Source organism: Thermomyces dupontii (genome assembly GCF_041956625.1).
Source record: "Thermomyces dupontii strain NRRL 2155 unplaced genomic scaffold VTN31scaffold_3, whole genome shotgun sequence".
Taxonomy (NCBI): domain Eukaryota; kingdom Fungi; phylum Ascomycota; class Eurotiomycetes; order Eurotiales; family Trichocomaceae; genus Thermomyces; species Thermomyces dupontii.
In genome coordinates, this window is record NW_027192309.1 from 1,820,078 (window position 1) to 1,838,373 (window position 18,296).

The window sequence follows — 18,296 nt, forward strand, 5'->3', positions numbered from 1 at the left end:
AGCAAGTTACGATTGATAACTCGAACCTTCTCCAATACTCCGCAAATATCTCCGCGATATTTTTAAGAGCTTGAGGCTCGCTTTGCAGTAAACAACTGCATATCGAAAAGAAAACAATACATAATGTCCAACCAATCCATGCCCGACGAGGATCTCGACGCCATCGGCCGCAACTGCGACTACCAGTACTGCCGGCAACTCGATTTTTTACCCTTCCGGTGCGCGTCCTGCGGCGGCACGTTCTGTCTCCAACACCGCACGGAGGCGGCGCACGAGTGCCAAAAGGCAGGGGAATGGGGACGACGGCGACTGGAGGCAAACATTAAACCTACGACGACGACGACAACAACAACAACAACAACAGCGACGTCAGCGGCCGGAAAAACAGGCAAACCATGTGCAAAGGAATCCTGCAAGACGCGGATCGACACCGCGACGCAGCCCGCCGTGCACTGCGATAAATGTAATCGATCCTATTGCCTTGCGCATCGACTACCGGAGGAGCACGCATGTTCGACTTTGAAGCCCTCACAACCCACCGCCGCTGCAACAACGCACGAGTCCTCCGAGCGAGAAACCCTCCGAAAGATCTTTGAACGACTCAAAACATCCTCCTCAAGATTCCTCTCCTCCGGCAACAACAACAACAAATCCTCTCGGAATAATACTAGTACTACTTCGAATAGCGCCGCCTCCCGCATCGCCCAACTCAACCAACTCAGGCGCGAAGCCAAGGGCGACCCATGCATCCCCCCGGACAGGCGTATCTACCTCCACGTCGTCGGGACGGCAAACAACGGCACCGCGGACAAGCCGCCAGAGGCGAAGCTCTACTTCGACACGCGTTGGAAAGTCGGCCGTGTCCTGGACGACGCAGCGCGGCGGCTGCGGGTGGAGAATCTGAACAATCGGGTCGATGGCGAGGCGCAGCGGTTGCGGTTGTTCCACGTCGAGGGTGGACGGTTTCTCGAGTTCTCAGAGGCGATCGCCGATGGGGTTGCAAATGGGAATACGATTGTCATGTTACGGGGGGCGGGTGCGCCTCGATAGATACGATGCATTCTACATTGCACATACCTTGACATACATATTAGCGCTTTTTGATACCCAGTTGTATAGTACAGATGGTTTAATTTCTCGGATTTTTGAAGCTATTATGATTCTCCCTGCTGTTTTTGGTCTATGGATGTTTCTTCTCTTGACGCGAGTAGATCTACCCCAACCCCCTTCAACGCCGTAATCGCCCAGTCCGGCGCCCGCCGTCGGTCTCCGTAGAGATCGTCGAAGAACTTGAACAGAAACTGCGGGAATCGGTCTTCGAGAATCGCCTGGCGTACCGACGCCATGAGCGAGATTTGATAGTGCACGTTGTGTAGCGTGAGGCTGCCGGGGCGTTAGTCCATAACTTCCATGCTACGCACTAGAGTCAGACGTACAGATGTGCACCAACCGTCTCCTTCGACGTCAGGTGGTGGACATATGCCCGTGTTATTCCTAATCCGCCCTTCTCCTTTGGTAGACAGCACGGGCATTGGCAGCCGTCCTGGATGGGCGAAAAGTCTGTTGCAAACGACGCATGACGTAGTTGAATTACGCCGTGTGGAGTGATGGCGTTGCCGAACCGCTGTCGTCACTCAGTCTGCTAGTCCTCTGTCACATGGCCTGAGAAACAGGACATACCGCCGTCCGTGTCGGCCAGACACAGTCAAACATATCCGCGCCCAGCGCCACAGAAACGACCAGATCTTCGGGGTAGCCCTAGTCCCTGCGTCAGCTAATCCGCTCCAGTGACTATCAAACATGCACGGACATACCACGCCCATGACATAGCGGGGCTTGTTCTCAGGAAGCAAGCTCGTACAGGTATCCACGCTGCTCCCAATCAGCCGGAGCCCTGGAAGTGTCCTCTACTCCACAGAAACATACACCTTGCAATACTCATCCTTGGCCTCACCGCCCGATAACCCCCCGATGGCTATCCCGGGCGTATTCCGCCGGACCATCTCCGCGCAACATTTCCCGCGCAGATCGAGGTCAAGCCCTCCCTGGATGATACAAAACAGATTCTGGCGCTCTGGGTATTTGTGAGCGGCAATACACCGGTCCAGCCATCGGATTGATCGTTCCATAGCCTGGGCCATGCGTTCGCGGTCGGGCGAAGTCGTTGCAATGACGTCGTCGAGTTGCATGATGATATCCGAGCCGATGGAGTTTTGCAGCGAGATGGAGTGTTCGGGGGTGAGCAGCCTGGCAATACGTCAATAGTCCGGGGCCGACGAATTGAACCATGGGGTCGCCCCTACATTGGGGTTCCATCATGCGGACTCAGAAACCGCACTCCTTCCTCCGTCACTTTGGCGAGCTTCAGCAACGACACCATTTGGAATCTGCCCATTGTGATCTCCCAATCAGCCACTTGCTTGTCAGCTTATTTCCAGGTCGTCGGATTTCTTTTGATACCCCCCGCTGTCCGTTAACAAGTTGTGCTTCCATCCCTGTAACCGATGCGCTCCCCCGACTTTATCCAGCACAGCCTGCCCAGGCTTCAAACCGAGGTGGTACGTGTTATTCAGACATAGCCGGCACCCTGTCGCGGCGAGTTGGTCGTAGGTCAGCCCTTTCAGCGAGGCCTGCGTGGCGACGGGCATGAACGTCGGTAATTGTACGGGGCCATGGGGAAGATGTAGCGTGCTCGCGCGTGCCTTGGTGGTCTGCGGTGGTCAATCAGCTTGTCGATTTTCGCCTTGACGTCTAAGACGGTTTCGAGTTGAGATCAATGTGCTTACGGAGCATTTGGCGTGTAGCTCAAATCTCAATGCGGAAGGCATCGCATTCTCGGTCATGTTGAGAGCCTTGGATACTATCCTAGAGACAGTGTGTTGTTGCATCTATCCCATTGTCCGCTGCTCAACCAGGTGAAGCATGAACGACAGACTGATCTTATCAAATCTCAATCACGACAGTTTGCTGGATGGATGTTTGTTTAGTTTGCCTTGTTTTCCTTGTTTGACAAACTAGCCCACCTACCTATAAAGGAATGTATGGATTACTTGACTCATTCTCGCACTTTGATTGGTTAACCACTTCATCAGCCGAAGCTTGGTCCGTTTAAGTTTAACCCATCTATAACGAACCACCTGATTGGCCGGTGAGAGGAGTAAAGTTCGACGGGATCCCGAACGTTCCCTGAACGTCCGTTGATGCTCTTTCTTCCTCACCGTTTAACGACGAAGCAGCCCAACGAATCAATACGGACGATCACTCTGAGGAACGGCTAATCTCGGGCTCACGGGAGTACTAATGCACAGCGGCCCGTAGATCTGCATGACATGAAGCACAAACGCCAGTCATATTGGTGCGGGGGTGAGAGTATTTTGGGGGGTCGATTGGCGAGACTGGTCGACCATCCAATATTACAATTCATGCCCAAAAGTCTTATTGATTGTTCCAAATTGAGGAACTGCTTGGGTTTCGAAAGCTGGATTGAGATTTCCAGGTTCTCGTCAGGGGAAGAGGAACTTTGTTTGTCCATGTTTTCCGAGATGGATGGGGTTGGCCGGTATAAGTTGAATTCCGAAGAAAAGTTACCCATGAATTGATAGATTACCGTACGTTGTCACAGGTCGTGAATCGTAAAAGCATATGATCGTCCAGCGCGTCGACATAATCACTTGATGCGGAGCAAGATCCAAAGCGACAAGAAACAGAGAACCACCCCCCGTGGTGTCCAGCAATCCAACCGATAACCAATCTCAAAGAAACCAATTCATATACCCATACATGCCACCCAAAAGAGAAAGAACAAACAAATGTGCCGTCTCATCTTCGATGCCAGATCACGTCGATCTTAGGCGGTCAAAACAGGGTCTGGGGAACCGTTGATAGGTTCAAAATCCTCTGTAGGCCGGTGTCTGTTGCGGGAAGAGTTGTCCCTGATACACCGTGGGCGAGTGGACTTGCGCACTCAGTTGCATAAGGGCGACTTCGGCAGCATCCTCCTTGGCGTTGTCGGTGTATGCACCGTCGTAAAAATAGCGAGCGTAATATGTATTGGCTCCGATTGTCACGCTACTTGACCAGGCGGTTCGGCCACCTTCGCTTGTCAGCTGAGGAACAACGAGAGCCAAGAAAGAGAGCTTAAGCCCACACCTCGACGGTCAGATACGAGATTGAATACAGGTTCCGGCTGCTTTGTTTGTCTGCAGTAATCTGCAGCAGGTCAACGCCCTGAACTCGAATGGATTGACAGAGATGTACGAGAATGGCAAAGGAGGACTTTCAGCGTACCTTTCAGTTGGTCTTGCCAACTTCGTCGCTTGAACAGAGGATTTGTTGTTATCGACGACATGATGTCGTGGAATTGATCTCTGATCGAGCAGAGTAATCAGATTGGAATGATGGGAGAAGAAGGGCGAGGTGCGCTGGATTCTGAAGAAAAGGAGAGAGAGAATAAAAGAGAAAGACGCGAACATGTCAAGGCGGGGAGAGGGTCCATGGTCATATATCAGCAACTTGAACAGTTAAGCAAGCCAGATGCAGGCCGTCGGAGTATACAAGTGGGTTTGGTGGTGGCATGTTGACGATTATCTGCAGGACCTTTTAGGGCACAACCATGGAGACGTCAGTCCAAGATCTTTCCAAGAGTGGCACACCAGTCTCTCTGCTCCTAATCCCTGCAGGGACACCCCATGGTCCTACAACGAAGAGACTTATGCATGTCGACGCTCGAGTGTGGTCCAACTTGGGTTTCTTGCCTGACTATTGTTCTTTTTCGTCCTTGGTCACCGATTTATTATGGGAGCCCCTCTTGTGTTGCTGGTGGGCACGGAGGGGCGTGCTTGGGTGATTTGTTAGTCAGCAAAACGCGAGCAGCAAGACTGCAAGACAGCTGGTAGTTCTCTACTATCAGGACAATTTGGTCCATAGACAGTTTGCGGAGCATTCGAAACGAGACCAAAGTCTGCAGAATGATGGATACTTGTCTGCGGATCATCTGGAGACTACGGAGTACGGAGCAAAGAGGTATGGGGTACAACTGATTGCATGAAGGAGATCCAACAAGTACTAACTCCATGAGTAACTCCAAAGCACGGAGTACAATATGTAATTTGGGGGGGGAGGGGCAGAGAGCAAGGTGAGCAAGACCAGATGAAGGAACGGCCCGCCGCAGAGTGGAACCTGGGGATATGTTTGAAGAAGATTAACCAACAAGGCAAAGACAGACAGGAGTTTTTCGTACTTGGCAGAAACCGAGCTTCCAGCCTTTTCAACCGATAGGAACGACAGGAAAAGAGCAACCCTTCCTGAGCTGGCAGAAGTGGATAAAGATCAGCCAATTCGCAGGAAGAAAAAAAAAAGACATTTCAGGAAGAGGGAGGGGTACCGTAACTTAGGGATAAAATCGCCCTCCAAGTTAGGCAGAAAACCGCAAACCGGAAAGAACAGCGAAGAAAGAAAAAGCACCATGACAGAAAATCCCGGCCCACAACGTGGTTCTTCAGGGCTTCCCCTGCTTCAACCGCCTTTCTTTCGTGTCCGGCCAGGGTTCGTCAGTTCATCTGTTGCTATCGGTCAGTGACTCAATGACAGAATATCGCCCAATCATTCTTCGATCGATGCTATTCGAGTATTAAGGTTAGGCTTTAGGCTTTGATCGATTCCCCGAGATACTTTTTTTTTTTTGTTCCGATCGAAGCCCGATGCGGAGATCAGGCGTCAACCAGGTCCTGACGAATCCCCAACTCTAATCATAGCCTCATCGATACTGTACATAGCCTCTAATGCCTGGAGGCCGAGAGCTGTCGACAACCCGGAATCAAGCTGAAGAAGCCTCCCCCATGTGGCTGGCCCCTCTGGACGAACATTATTACTACATATTCCAACGCCTCCAACGTCAGCCTCCAGCATCACCGTTAGGCTGGCTCCACGCGATCACGTCAACAATGCGGGTACTCCGCCAGCTCATCAATCTTGCATTCGTTGAGGCGTTTTTGTTTCTGCTATGAACTTGTTTAGTTGTTGCCCCTCCTTTCTCGTTCTTCCCTTTTTTCCTATGATTCCCCCTCCCTCCCCCTCGCCTCAAATCCGAAAAGGGCATAACCTAAACAGGAGCGAACAACGTCGGATGTCGGCAGCGCGCAGGTCCGCCGCAGCCAAAAGGATCACTAGGATTGGTATAATGACATGAACCGTGCGGCGGAGCTCTTTCCGACTGTCGTCATCTTCGGTCTCTGCCCTAATTGCCTTTGATACTTCTTAAACTTCGGCTACTAACGGACATACTACTAAATCATGTGAAGCTGAAGTGTCTAAATGCATTCCATGTCTTTTTTTTTTTCTGGCCCATTGAAACAAGTCCCTCTCTTCAAGCACAATTAGGATCATATAAGCCGAATACGACCCTTCTAGAGCTCATCTAGTTGTATCGACTCCGTACCAAGGTCGTACAAGGCAGATTTCCCTGATTCGTCCCTCGCTGAAGCACCGTTTTGGGCATTCATACCTGCAGGCAGCTTCTGCCATGGTTGTCCACGACGCTTCTGATAATCGGTCTCTCATCAGATGCTCTCACAAAATAACAAAGGAGCTATCAAAGCCCACAGCAGTCGTAATCCTGATTGACATCGCGTCGTCTTGTTCAACGAGACAACAGAAGACAGGATTCCATCACGCTAGACGCCTAGAAAAGTAACATCTCCGGTTGATCAACATGTACAAAGGTCCCCTTAATATATGTATGTTAGTAGTACACAAGTAAATGAACCTAAATGCACGTCACGCAGTCGCTGCTGTCGAAAGGTTTCCTCCGATTCGACGCCCCGATTCCGCTAGCTAATGTACACCGGCTGATGGATCGAGTACCTGCATTCGGGGTGCTCGTGTCGGTCACCGAACTCTTAACTCTCCGACCCCCGCCGGAGAATCACTTCGTCGATCAGCCGCTTTGGTCCCAGCGCATCGAGCACAAAGGACGGTTTTCTGCGTAAGCTCAGACTTCTCCTGCGGCGCTTCGGAGGCCACCGCCGACGAATCGTGTCATCCACCAGAGCGTGGATCCCCGTGGCGACAATCACGCTGTTTTGTCTCCGGATTAGACCTGATCATTTTGTAGATAAACGGCTCAACTTACTCAGCAACGTCGGGCATTCGCTCGTAAACCGATTCGTCATCGATCCAGAGCGAGCATGGCCGAATCCATCCCCCCTTGGCCTCTTCTTCCACCAGCTCCATCGGTGTCATCACCTCGGGAACGAGGTGCGCCACCGCTTTCGAAGTGCTGAGGTTGATGAGATGGTACGATACTCCCCTCAGGTCAGCGTCTTTCAACGAGTCCCGTCGCCATTGGTACTTGGTATTCCAATACTCGAAATCGTAGCGTTTTGACGACCGAGTCCCTCGCCGTGTGAGGTCGACCCGAGCGTAGTTGGCGAATTCCAGCAACATGGTGTTGGGCGACGTCCGACGGACCTTGTTTGCTGCAGGTACGTCGTCCTCGTCCTCGAGATCCGGCTTGGATCGTGAATCCGGCCTGATCTGCGGTGAGGCTGTTGACGAATGGCCACTGGATCCCGACCGCAGATTGGCGAGCACAGTACTCCAGGATCGCCGAAGAGGCGGTCGTTTCGACGCTGGGACCTTGGCGACATTGCGCGATGAATGGCACACTTCTCGACCCGAGTCGCGACAGTACCGTCGGAAGGAAAACTTGCGAGTATGCAAATCATGCATACGCAGATGAAAGAGCGTCACCAGCTGCGTCTGGTATCGATCCATGTGCGTGACCAGCGTATCAACCCGCAGGTTCATATTGCCGTCCAGGGTGGAATCGTCATGGCGGATGAATAGGCGCCGAGCGGACGGGAACAGGCTCCCAAAGACGGATGGATTCGAAGGAACGGCCGTTGTCGGAAAAAGTTCGCGACGTTCCATCACCTGCTCCTGCGGAGCTGTTTCGGCGGCCAGCTCCTCCTCGGATGGAAGTGTCGATGAATATGTCAAGCATGAATCGCGCGCATCAGTGTAGAAGGGCACGGGCATCTCCTCCCCTTTCACCGCCCCGCCTTGACTGGGAACGGTTGGTGCCGTGCTCTTCGTGCGGTTGGAGGCATTTGTACTGCTCGCCGCTGTACAGGAACTGCTCGAGTCCTGCTGGCAGTACTGACGGAATTTGGACATGGCGGGCAGATTTCAACGTCGATAGAGATGCAAGAGTTCGGCAACAGAGACAGGCAATTGATAAGAGAAAGTAAGGAAGCACGACCAAGAGGTATTTGCGATCAACAAGCACCTAAGAATGCATCCCAGTGTAAACAAAGACGCGGCATTCAATGCCCGAAGCGGCGTGCTTTCATCAAAATCTATGTTCGAGTGTGGGTCAGTGCAATAGCAAACAACCGCCTCTATCACCAGGAATGCTGGATTGTCATCGTAGATCAATCATGAACAGCCTGGAATTCGTGAATGTACTGGAATGAGGCGACCAACAGAGCAGCACCACGGATCTTCAAACATAAACAGATCGTCTCTGACAAACGGTGAACAAACACGATGGCGGTGATTCCGTCAATGTCATAGATGAACCTGGGAACAAAGATGAAACGCGCTTTACTGACGAAAAGAGCGAAGGGAGAGAGGGTGAGAGAGGTGCCTGAAGAGGGTGAATGATTCCGACCAGTCATGAATGAATCATCTCACCTGAGTTGGCGATGAACTGGCATTTATTCTTCCACGTTTCTTTGAACCTTTGATTTGTTCAATTTCTCTCGGACTTAACGAGTAGTAGGTAAGTACGGAGTAAGGTAGTCACTGTTTCTTCGTCCTATTAACTGCAAGGCCTATCAGCGCTGATCCTAAGCTGAATGAATTTATTGATGATCTGCTGATAATAACATCGTTTCATCAGGCTTGTCTCAGCAGTACCTGTTTGCGCCACTTGGCCCGGTTGCATATGCTCTCTGTCATTAGTACTATTCCAGATCATGCGCTCTACTCATGATCTCCCTTCATCAGACCTGTTTTGCTTTGTTTGATGTTGTTGGCTTCCTTTCCATCCCTACGCATCATCTCCCTTCATCTGTTTTCTGTTCAGGTTTCTTGACTTACCTTGCCCCCCAACACGCCACACACACTACGTGGCATTAGGATTTACCTGTGCTTATGGTGTATTCTCCGGAGCCTATCATGCTTGCAGGCGTCGTCACCGCCGGATCAACCCACAAACCTCGGTTCATAGTTGTACCTCATGCCATGCTGATTACACGGAGTACTTACAGTACTAATTTACTAATCCTCCAACCTAGGACACCTGTTTACTAGGCTCAGCCAACGACTGGCGGTGCTGAGCGTCTTTCGGCTGTGAGGGTTCGGGCCTCTACCACTGCAGTGACCGTCCTTCGCCGGGTTTGCTGCCAGAACTGAATCGGTCAATCCAGTTGTTCGGTCGTTGGAGATGAGGTGGGTCAATGATCCCGTGACACCCTGCCACGCCAAGACTTCTCAAGTCTTAGCCCAAATTGGCTTCCGTCGATCTGATCCTGTGACCAGATTCCTGCGGATCAATTCTGGGGTCATTTCAAAACCCTATGCCTTAAGTACTAATCAAGATAGCCAACTCTACATATTTCAGCAGCAGGCTCAACAGCCCGAACTTCAAAGAACCAATTCTTCGAATTATACTGAAACAGCCAAGTAAAAGAATGCCCGAGCATACAAGAACATCTACGAGCACGTGTCCGTACACGTAGGAAGGCTTCCTTCGTTTACACTTGCGCCCACAGCGGCTTCGGCAACGATTCGTTGAAATTGATGGTGACGCCCGTACGGCACTTCGCGGAGTGGTCGGGCGGGATGGATATTTGGCCTTCGCGCCCCTGGACCGACGGCGGATGAAAGCCAACATAGGCCGCCCGACGGCCCGGGTTGCCGAAGGTGACGGACCATGTATACAGTCCGTAATATGATGCGATGGAATGCACCAGCCAGCGCCTACGAGGACGAAAAAAGGGCAGGTCAGACGATTTGTATCGCCGGGCAACCTTGAAGGCACATACCCAAAAACGCCCCCTCGGTCATGGACGGGGCTCTCAAATACCATCATTTCCCCGTCTCGCTCTTCGGAGGCGGAGCCGCTGTTTTGCTTCCGTGGTGGCAGTCTGTCGCGCTTTTCAGCATTGCGACCTAGAAAGACGACCTCATCTTCTGAATCAACGTCGTCATCCGACGAAGCCCCATGTTGGTTTCTGTTTTGCAACTTTCGTTGCTTTTCATTCCACGATTGAATGAATCGACGGATGCCCTCCTCCAAGTCCTGCAGCAGACCGCGAGCGGCACGTGCATGCTTGAGCCGTTTCCGCACCTCTTTGGATATGCGGGCTTGCTCCGGGTTGTTGTCCGTGTTGCGCAACGACCTCGAAGTCTTGGACTGTTCGCGGTGGGCAAAATGTGCATCCCAAAGAGGTGCCAAGTAGTAAGGGACCGGGTCATGTCGGGGATGAGTGGGCTGGACGACCCAATCACTCGCCGACGGTGGCTGGGCCCAGGGATTGTTCAGGAGACGGGCTGGCCGACGTGAGCATGAGTTGGAAAGTAAGCATCTGGCAGCGCGATCACATACCATTCTCCCAGCGCTGCCTTCGCCGGCTACCCTCCTTTCCCTTTAACAATGCTTCCCGTCTTTTGAGACTATCACGACGAAGAGGCTGCCGGCGTTGATAGGTGGAAAGCCGCAAGGTGTCGTCCGCACCAGAAACTTTGGCCACCCTTGTGCGTGCGGTCGGACGTTCGTGCTTGATTGGCGCCGGATCGTCGAGGGGGATGGTCAAGGGTACCGACGTACCGCGGACGACTTCGGGGCTCTCCCCAACCGCTAAGTTTTCAGACAAATTGAGATTCTGCAGCGATGCCGCAGCTTGCTCAGTCCATGCGGAAATGGAGCGTGCTTGCTGAAGAGTCAAATTGGTTCCTGGAGCGGACTCCGATGGAAACGTCGGATGGATAGCCATGGTCACTTTGCGTTCAGCGGGGGACAAGGTCTCAAGGGGGCACAGCAATGGGGGAATGTCGCTCGCTGCTGCAAGAGTGCAAAATCAATGGAATGCGCGCTTCTTTTCAATGAGCTGTCTGCGAATGGCTCGTGAAAGAACCTGAAGGGCAGACGTGGAGCTTGTAGAGGCTCGATCAGGATGGATTCATTCCGACTTCCCCTCGGAACCGATCGATGATAGCGTGCAGCGATTGCAGCCCTGTGATTGGCCAGAAAGGTCAGATCAGCCATGGACCGGATTCCTGAGTGACCTGAGTCATCCTGACGAACAATTGGGAAACGAGCGGCTTCTGCGGTGACTGATTGAACCCAGTCTCCCTTGGCTGTAGGCTGAGGTAGCTCCGGTCTCACGAGTTTGCTGGTTTAGCTGGACTGTATCTTGAATCTCGTTGAGATTTGAACAAGTGCAACTGGGCAGACGGCGAAGCAGCCTATCAGGCTGATTGTGTCACGTGATTTTACGACCTTTAGTAATCATACCACGTGACTGAGTCACTGAGGAGAAGTGTGCTTATTCCTCTTAACTAAATTTATGAAAATTCACGTGATCATGAGAAACTACATCAGCCTAACCGAAACTATACTAGCGTGATAAGAATCAATAAGCCAGTTGATTGCAACTCGGAACGAAAATTATTCTTGGTTTCCAGAGATTAACCACCCATCATATTCGTACAAGGCAGATTTCCCTGATTCGTCCCTCGCTGAAGCACCGTTTTGGGCATTCATACCTGCAGGCAGCTTCTGCCATGGTTGTCCACGACGCTTCTGATAATCGGTCTCTCATCAGATGCTCTCACAAAATAACAAAGGAGCTATCAAAGCCCACAGCAGTCGTAATCCTGATTGACATCGCGTCGTCTTGTTCAACGAGACAACAGAAGACAGGATTCCATCACGCTAGACGCCTAGAAAAGTAACATCTCCGGTTGATCAACATGTACAAAGGTCCCCTTAATATATGTATGTTAGTAGTACACAAGTAAATGAACCTAAATGCACGTCACGCAGTCGCTGCTGTCGAAAGGTTTCCTCCGATTCGACGCCCCGATTCCGCTAGCTAATGTACACCGGCTGATGGATCGAGTACCTGCATTCGGGGTGCTCGTGTCGGTCACCGAACTCTTAACTCTCCGACCCCCGCCGGAGAATCACTTCGTCGATCAGCCGCTTTGGTCCCAGCGCATCGAGCACAAAGGACGGTTTTCTGCGTAAGCTCAGACTTCTCCTGCGGCGCTTCGGAGGCCACCGCCGACGAATCGTGTCATCCACCAGAGCGTGGATCCCCGTGGCGACAATCACGCTGTTTTGTCTCCGGATTAGACCTGATCATTTTGTAGATAAACGGCTCAACTTACTCAGCAACGTCGGGCATTCGCTCGTAAACCGATTCGTCATCGATCCAGAGCGAGCATGGCCGAATCCATCCCCCCTTGGCCTCTTCTTCCACCAGCTCCATCGGTGTCATCACCTCGGGAACGAGGTGCGCCACCGCTTTCGAAGTGCTGAGGTTGATGAGATGGTACGATACTCCCCTCAGGTCAGCGTCTTTCAACGAGTCCCGTCGCCATTGGTACTTGGTATTCCAATACTCGAAATCGTAGCGTTTTGACGACCGAGTCCCTCGCCGTGTGAGGTCGACCCGAGCGTAGTTGGCGAATTCCAGCAACATGGTGTTGGGCGACGTCCGACGGACCTTGTTTGCTGCAGGTACGTCGTCCTCGTCCTCGAGATCCGGCTTGGATCGTGAATCCGGCCTGATCTGCGGTGAGGCTGTTGACGAATGGCCACTGGATCCCGACCGCAGATTGGCGAGCACAGTACTCCAGGATCGCCGAAGAGGCGGTCGTTTCGACGCTGGGACCTTGGCGACATTGCGCGATGAATGGCACACTTCTCGACCCGAGTCGCGACAGTACCGTCGGAAGGAAAACTTGCGAGTATGCAAATCATGCATACGCAGATGAAAGAGCGTCACCAGCTGCGTCTGGTATCGATCCATGTGCGTGACCAGCGTATCAACCCGCAGGTTCATATTGCCGTCCAGGGTGGAATCGTCATGGCGGATGAATAGGCGCCGAGCGGACGGGAACAGGCTCCCAAAGACGGATGGATTCGAAGGAACGGCCGTTGTCGGAAAAAGTTCGCGACGTTCCATCACCTGCTCCTGCGGAGCTGTTTCGGCGGCCAGCTCCTCCTCGGATGGAAGTGTCGATGAATATGTCAAGCATGAATCGCGCGCATCAGTGTAGAAGGGCACGGGCATCTCCTCCCCTTTCACCGCCCCGCCTTGACTGGGAACGGTTGGTGCCGTGCTCTTCGTGCGGTTGGAGGCATTTGTACTGCTCGCCGCTGTACAGGAACTGCTCGAGTCCTGCTGGCAGTACTGACGGAATTTGGACATGGCGGGCAGATTTCAACGTCGATAGAGATGCAAGAGTTCGGCAACAGAGACAGGCAATTGATAAGAGAAAGTAAGGAAGCACGACCAAGAGGTATTTGCGATCAACAAGCACCTAAGAATGCATCCCAGTGTAAACAAAGACGCGGCATTCAATGCCCGAAGCGGCGTGCTTTCATCAAAATCTATGTTCGAGTGTGGGTCAGTGCAATAGCAAACAACCGCCTCTATCACCAGGAATGCTGGATTGTCATCGTAGATCAATCATGAACAGCCTGGAATTCGTGAATGTACTGGAATGAGGCGACCAACAGAGCAGCACCACGGATCTTCAAACATAAACAGATCGTCTCTGACAAACGGTGAACAAACACGATGGCGGTGATTCCGTCAATGTCATAGATGACCCTGGAACAAAGATGAAACGCGCTTTACTGACGAAAAGAGCGAAGGGAGAGAGGGTGAGAGAGGTGCCTGAAGAGGGTGAATGATTCCGACCAGTCATGAATGAATCATCTCACCTGAGTTGGCGATGAACTGGCATTTATTCTTCCACGTTTCTTTGAACCTTTGATTTGTTCAATTTCTCTCGGACTTAACGAGTAGTAGGTAAGTACGGAGTAAGGTAGTCACTGTTTCTTCGTCCTATTAACTGCAAGGCCTATCAGCGCTGATCCTAAGCTGAATGAATTTATTGATGATCTGCTGATAATAACATCGTTTCATCAGGCTTGTCTCAGCAGTACCTGTTTGCGCCACTTGGCCCGGTTGCATATGCTCAACTGAGGAGTCAAGCTTTGTAGTGTGCCTAATCCATATTTGGCAGCGGCGGAAAGACTCGGTATGTAATAAGTCCTGTGAGCTTGTCAGACTCAGGGCCGGCGGCAGTCGGGCCGTGACGTATTTCCGCTTTCCTCAAGCTCTCCGCCTATCAAAGTGCTTCCTCATCTTGAGTGCCTTTAGCAATTGCACGGGGTATTTGTACTTCGTGAGACCTTTAGGCTATTAAGCACGCAATTGAAGTCGTCTTCATTAGGTTACCGAATCACCCAGTATTCTATCTTTAAAGGTCCTTCTTTTTTGACACCTTTTCACTCGCTTTCTCATTCCCTCTTGCCGATATGAAGTTTGCTAGTGTTCTTGCACTGGGCACTCTGTCCCTTGCTGCCTCTCCGCAAGCACCCTTAATTCCACAAGAACCCCCGTCGCCGCCATCATCGCTGGAATGGGCGGAGTCACAGGCAAATGCAGAGAAGTTTCTCATCGAGCTGGCACCCGGTGAGACCCGGTGGGTGACAGAAAGGGAGAAATGGGATTTAAAACTTGTCAGTCGTTTTCTCCAGTGACAAATTGACTCTGCTTGCCCCCTGACATGGTGCGGTCATTATTAGAGTGGTGTCAATTTCTTTGATATCACAGACGACGTCGACAAGGACATTACCGTCCAGTTTTTCCGTGCCAACACCGTCAACTACCCAACCACGCCCGCATTCAATGAGACAATTCGGGAGCTGTCCAAGGGACTTTCCAAGGATGAGATGAAGAAGAACCTCGAGGAATTTTCGAGTTTTTATACGCGGTACTACAAGTCACAGTCCGGAATTCAGTCAGCCACCTGGCTGTATGAATTGATCAGCGGGATCGTAGAAAAGTCGGGAGCCACAGAATACGGCGCCACCGTCGAGAAGTTTGAGCATCCTTGGGGTCAATTCAGCATCATTGCTCGGATCCCGGGTCAGTCGAACAAGACAGTGGTGCTCGGAGCCCATCTCGACAGCATCAACTTGTTCCTGCCGTCCATCTTACCTGCTCCAGGTGCCGACGACGATGGTAGTGGCACGGTCACCATCGCCGAAGTGCTCCGTACTCTGCTGCAGTCGGAGACGGTCGTTCGTGGAGAGGCTATTAACACCATCGAGTTCCATTGGTACTCTGCGGAGGAAGGTGGCTTGCTAGGCTCCCAAGCAATTTTTGCCGACTACCGGGAAAAGGGTCGGGATATCAAGGCGATGTTGCAGCAAGACATGACGGGCTATGTTCAAGGCACTCTTGACGCGGGCGCTGAGGAGTCGGTCGGCGTTGTCGTCGACTTCGTGGACCAGCCCCTGACAGAATTTATCAAGCGAATCATTGTCGAAGTAGGAGCCTCACCTGCCCCTGGTAAAATAGACTTTGAACTGACCTGCGGATGCCTAGTACTGTGACATCCCATATGTCGAGACCAAGTGTGGTTATGCCTGCTCCGATCATGCATCCGCCAGCCGGAATGGCTATCCTTCTGCGTTCGTGATTGAGGCAGAGTTCTCTCTCAGCAACCATCGGTACATCCACACCAAAGACGACGTGGTCGAGCACCTGAGCTTTGACCATATGCTGCAACACGCGAAAATGAGCTTGGCGTTTGCGTACGAACTAGCCTTTGCTGAGCTGTAGATCAGACAGGACTGGTCAGCATGAATGTCCGTTATCTACTATCTTCTTATACGTAGATGTCGATATGCATCATTGGAACTGTAGCAATGAAGCGCCACCGCATTTCATGCTCGTGAATGCTGTACTTCTCTATTTCGCCTACCAGATTCTTAGGTTGAGTTGGCATTCAGGGAACTGTCGGTTCCCAGTCTCGTCAACAGTGGGAGCCATTGTACCTAGTACTTGTCGAAATGCGAATTGAGAAGCACAATCACGATTCGGAATTCAGATGCAATTCATCGGACCAAAGGGTAGCAACGGCGAAGATTCGACGCAGAACTGAATGCTGGAAATATAGGTTATGTTCTTGGTCTCGAGTCCCACCCTTCGGAAGTTGAAAACTCGTAACTGATGCTATCATGTCTACTCCTACCTACCTGGTACCTAGTAGTAGGAGTATGTAGAGTAATTACTGTGTCGCTTAAGTTGAGTGTTCTTGATAACTACATCTGTGAGGTTGATGCGTTTTGGACGAATTGGCTCATTTTTGAGTTCATGTTGACTTAGCCCGAGGTTTTCGGTGTCAGAACTTGGAATTTCGTATCATCCCATTCGACCATTCTCCGGTAGCACATCACTAAAAGCCCTGAAAACCAAAGTGAAGAACTTCATAGCACCCATTATTGGAGCTTCTAACCTTGTGAACCATAAGCACATGGTCTCATGTCGTTATCCGGGCTTCCCTAAAGATTTGCCGGAGACAAGCACGAACACAAGCCGCCATGTCGACCAGTTCAGAGTACGCCACAGAGCTAGAAATTGCTTGTTTGACGGTGCAGCGGGCCGCACGGGTAACCAAAAACATTATCGCAGCCATTGAGAAAGATGACGCACTCGACAAGAGCGACAACACCCCCGTAACCATTGCCGACTTTGCCGCACAGGCATTGATCATCAGCGCCCTTAACGCCGCGTTCCCCAACGACGGTTTCGTCGGTGAGGAGACAGCGGCGGCGCTCCGACAAGATGCCCAACTATGCGAGCGCGTCTGGGACTTGGTACGGTCGGCCGAAGGCCCATCTGGACGACCCGGCCAGCGATGCCCGCCTAGCCAAGCCGGGTACCGTGGAGGAAATGCTGTCCCTGATCGACCTTGGCGGCAACGGTCAAGGCGGTTCCGACGGGCGCATTTAGGTTCTGGACCCCGTTGACGGCACGGCAACGTTCATGAAGGGTCAGCAGTACGCCGTTAGCTTAGCGCTGCTGGAGAACGGGGAACAGAAATTGGGGGTGCTGGGTTGTCCGAATCTCCGACTTGACACGCCGACACGGGGACACGTTCGGGAAGACGTCGTCGACCGCGAGGGACTGGGGCAGATGGTTTTCGCAGTCGCGGGACAGGGCGCTTATATTCGCCCGCTGGGCCCGGGTGGGCTGGAACCCGCCTCCCGGTTATCGCGACGAGATGACTCTGAGCTGCGACCGAGTGAGATTCGTCTGGTTGACTGCCAGGGTTCCAATTCGACGGACTACGAGAAGCTCGGCCGCGTGGCCGCGCGGCTAGGCGCCCCTTGGCCGCCCGTCATGGATCTATGGTCCTCGCAGATGCGCTATGTCGCGCTGGCGGTGGACCACGAGGTCAACTCTCAGGTTAGAATGGTGCGGCAACAAAGCCATCGGTCCAGTATTTGGGACCATGCCGGTGGCATGCTAATTGCGAGTGAGGTTGGGTGTAAGGTTACGGATCTACATGGGAATGCGGTCCATTGTGGTCTCAGGAGGACGCTAGCCGGATCGTGTGGCATTGTTGCTGCGCCGGAGTCGGTGCATAGAGAGATTCTTCGGGTGGTGAGGGAGATACTCGCTGAGTCCGCTTCCGCATAGACACGCCATGGACAGGACATATATCCATATAATAGTAGTACTATATAAACCTATATCTCTGAATCATGACCACGATAACTCTGAGATCTGTTGCTGTTCATGACACCGCAGGGCAGGCTGAGCATCGGAAGAATGTGTAAATACCACCCCCAGCTGTAGGAATCGATCGAATTGTCCATCCATTGCATCATCTGAGGAATCGATCAGGTGAGCATGGACGATGGCTGCGTGAGGGGACTCGAGGACCGCTGGAGCAACGGTTCGAGCCATGCAGGAATCAAGCCGAACCGACCGACCTACCATTGTGCAGCACCAGCCCAGATGCATCCGGCTAATGCAGCCATGCAGGCTTACCCCGCAATAGGACCATGAATAGTTCTTTCTTCTCGAATCACATCGATGCATGCGGCACACCATGCTCCAATAATGGCGGCCGAGGTTGCACTTCTCTGGAGAAATCGACAATCACGAAATCCCCAGACACAACGCCGACTGGCTCATGCAACTTAGGTATGCAAAGAACCGGGTTCATATCCGTGCAAGAAGAGGAGCGTTTGG

At 52.2% G+C, this 18,296-nt stretch overlaps 9 protein-coding genes across 9 annotated transcripts; 3 read left to right on the plus strand and 6 right to left on the minus strand.

Annotated features, from left to right (window-relative positions):
• Positions 1-123: 123 nt before the first annotated feature.
• VTN31DRAFT_4149 (uncharacterized protein) lies at positions 124-1,050 on the plus strand (the record flags this gene model as incomplete). Its single annotated transcript, XM_069404505.1, has 1 exon — positions 124-1,050. One exon carries the CDS (start codon positions 124-126, stop codon positions 1,048-1,050), a length of 927 nt encoding a protein of 308 aa, XP_069261472.1.
• Positions 1,051-1,154: 104 nt separating this feature from the next.
• VTN31DRAFT_4150 (uncharacterized protein) lies at positions 1,155-2,395 on the minus strand (the record flags this gene model as incomplete). Its single annotated transcript, XM_069404507.1, has 6 exons — positions 1,155-1,383; positions 1,437-1,624; positions 1,681-1,758; positions 1,815-1,872; positions 1,927-2,247; positions 2,304-2,395. The coding sequence occupies 6 exons, from the start codon at positions 2,393-2,395 to the stop codon at positions 1,155-1,157; spliced, it is 966 nt and encodes a 321-aa protein (XP_069261473.1).
• A 28-nt stretch (positions 2,396-2,423) lies between these two features.
• VTN31DRAFT_4151 (uncharacterized protein) lies at positions 2,424-2,888 on the minus strand (the record flags this gene model as incomplete). Its single annotated transcript, XM_069404508.1, has 2 exons — positions 2,424-2,711; positions 2,787-2,888. 2 exons carry the CDS (start codon positions 2,886-2,888, stop codon positions 2,424-2,426), a joined length of 390 nt encoding a protein of 129 aa, XP_069261474.1.
• Positions 2,889-3,887: 999 nt separating this feature from the next.
• Positions 3,888-4,348, minus strand: VTN31DRAFT_4152 (uncharacterized protein; the record flags this gene model as incomplete). The annotated part of the gene is made up of 3 exons (XM_069404509.1): positions 3,888-4,093; positions 4,150-4,209; positions 4,288-4,348. 3 exons carry the CDS (start codon positions 4,346-4,348, stop codon positions 3,888-3,890), a joined length of 327 nt encoding a protein of 108 aa, XP_069261475.1.
• A 2,548-nt stretch (positions 4,349-6,896) lies between these two features.
• Positions 6,897-8,175, minus strand: VTN31DRAFT_4153 (uncharacterized protein; the record flags this gene model as incomplete). Its single annotated transcript, XM_069404510.1, has 2 exons — positions 6,897-7,074; positions 7,130-8,175. 2 exons carry the CDS (start codon positions 8,173-8,175, stop codon positions 6,897-6,899), a joined length of 1,224 nt encoding a protein of 407 aa, XP_069261476.1.
• A 1,583-nt stretch (positions 8,176-9,758) lies between these two features.
• Positions 9,759-11,000, minus strand: VTN31DRAFT_4154 (uncharacterized protein; the record flags this gene model as incomplete). Its single annotated transcript, XM_069404511.1, has 3 exons — positions 9,759-9,984; positions 10,050-10,557; positions 10,613-11,000. 3 exons carry the CDS (start codon positions 10,998-11,000, stop codon positions 9,759-9,761), a joined length of 1,122 nt encoding a protein of 373 aa, XP_069261477.1.
• A 1,166-nt stretch (positions 11,001-12,166) lies between these two features.
• VTN31DRAFT_4155 (uncharacterized protein) lies at positions 12,167-13,445 on the minus strand (the record flags this gene model as incomplete). Its single annotated transcript, XM_069404512.1, has 2 exons — positions 12,167-12,344; positions 12,400-13,445. 2 exons carry the CDS (start codon positions 13,443-13,445, stop codon positions 12,167-12,169), a joined length of 1,224 nt encoding a protein of 407 aa, XP_069261478.1.
• Positions 13,446-14,563: 1,118 nt separating this feature from the next.
• Positions 14,564-15,875, plus strand: VTN31DRAFT_4156 (uncharacterized protein; the record flags this gene model as incomplete). The annotated part of the gene is made up of 3 exons (XM_069404513.1): positions 14,564-14,767; positions 14,834-15,580; positions 15,639-15,875. 3 exons carry the CDS (start codon positions 14,564-14,566, stop codon positions 15,873-15,875), a joined length of 1,188 nt encoding a protein of 395 aa, XP_069261479.1.
• A 1,206-nt stretch (positions 15,876-17,081) lies between these two features.
• On the plus strand, positions 17,082-17,738 carry VTN31DRAFT_4157 (uncharacterized protein; the record flags this gene model as incomplete). Its single annotated transcript, XM_069404514.1, has 1 exon — positions 17,082-17,738. One exon carries the CDS (start codon positions 17,082-17,084, stop codon positions 17,736-17,738), a length of 657 nt encoding a protein of 218 aa, XP_069261480.1.
• Between the last annotated feature and the right edge of the window lie 558 nt (positions 17,739-18,296).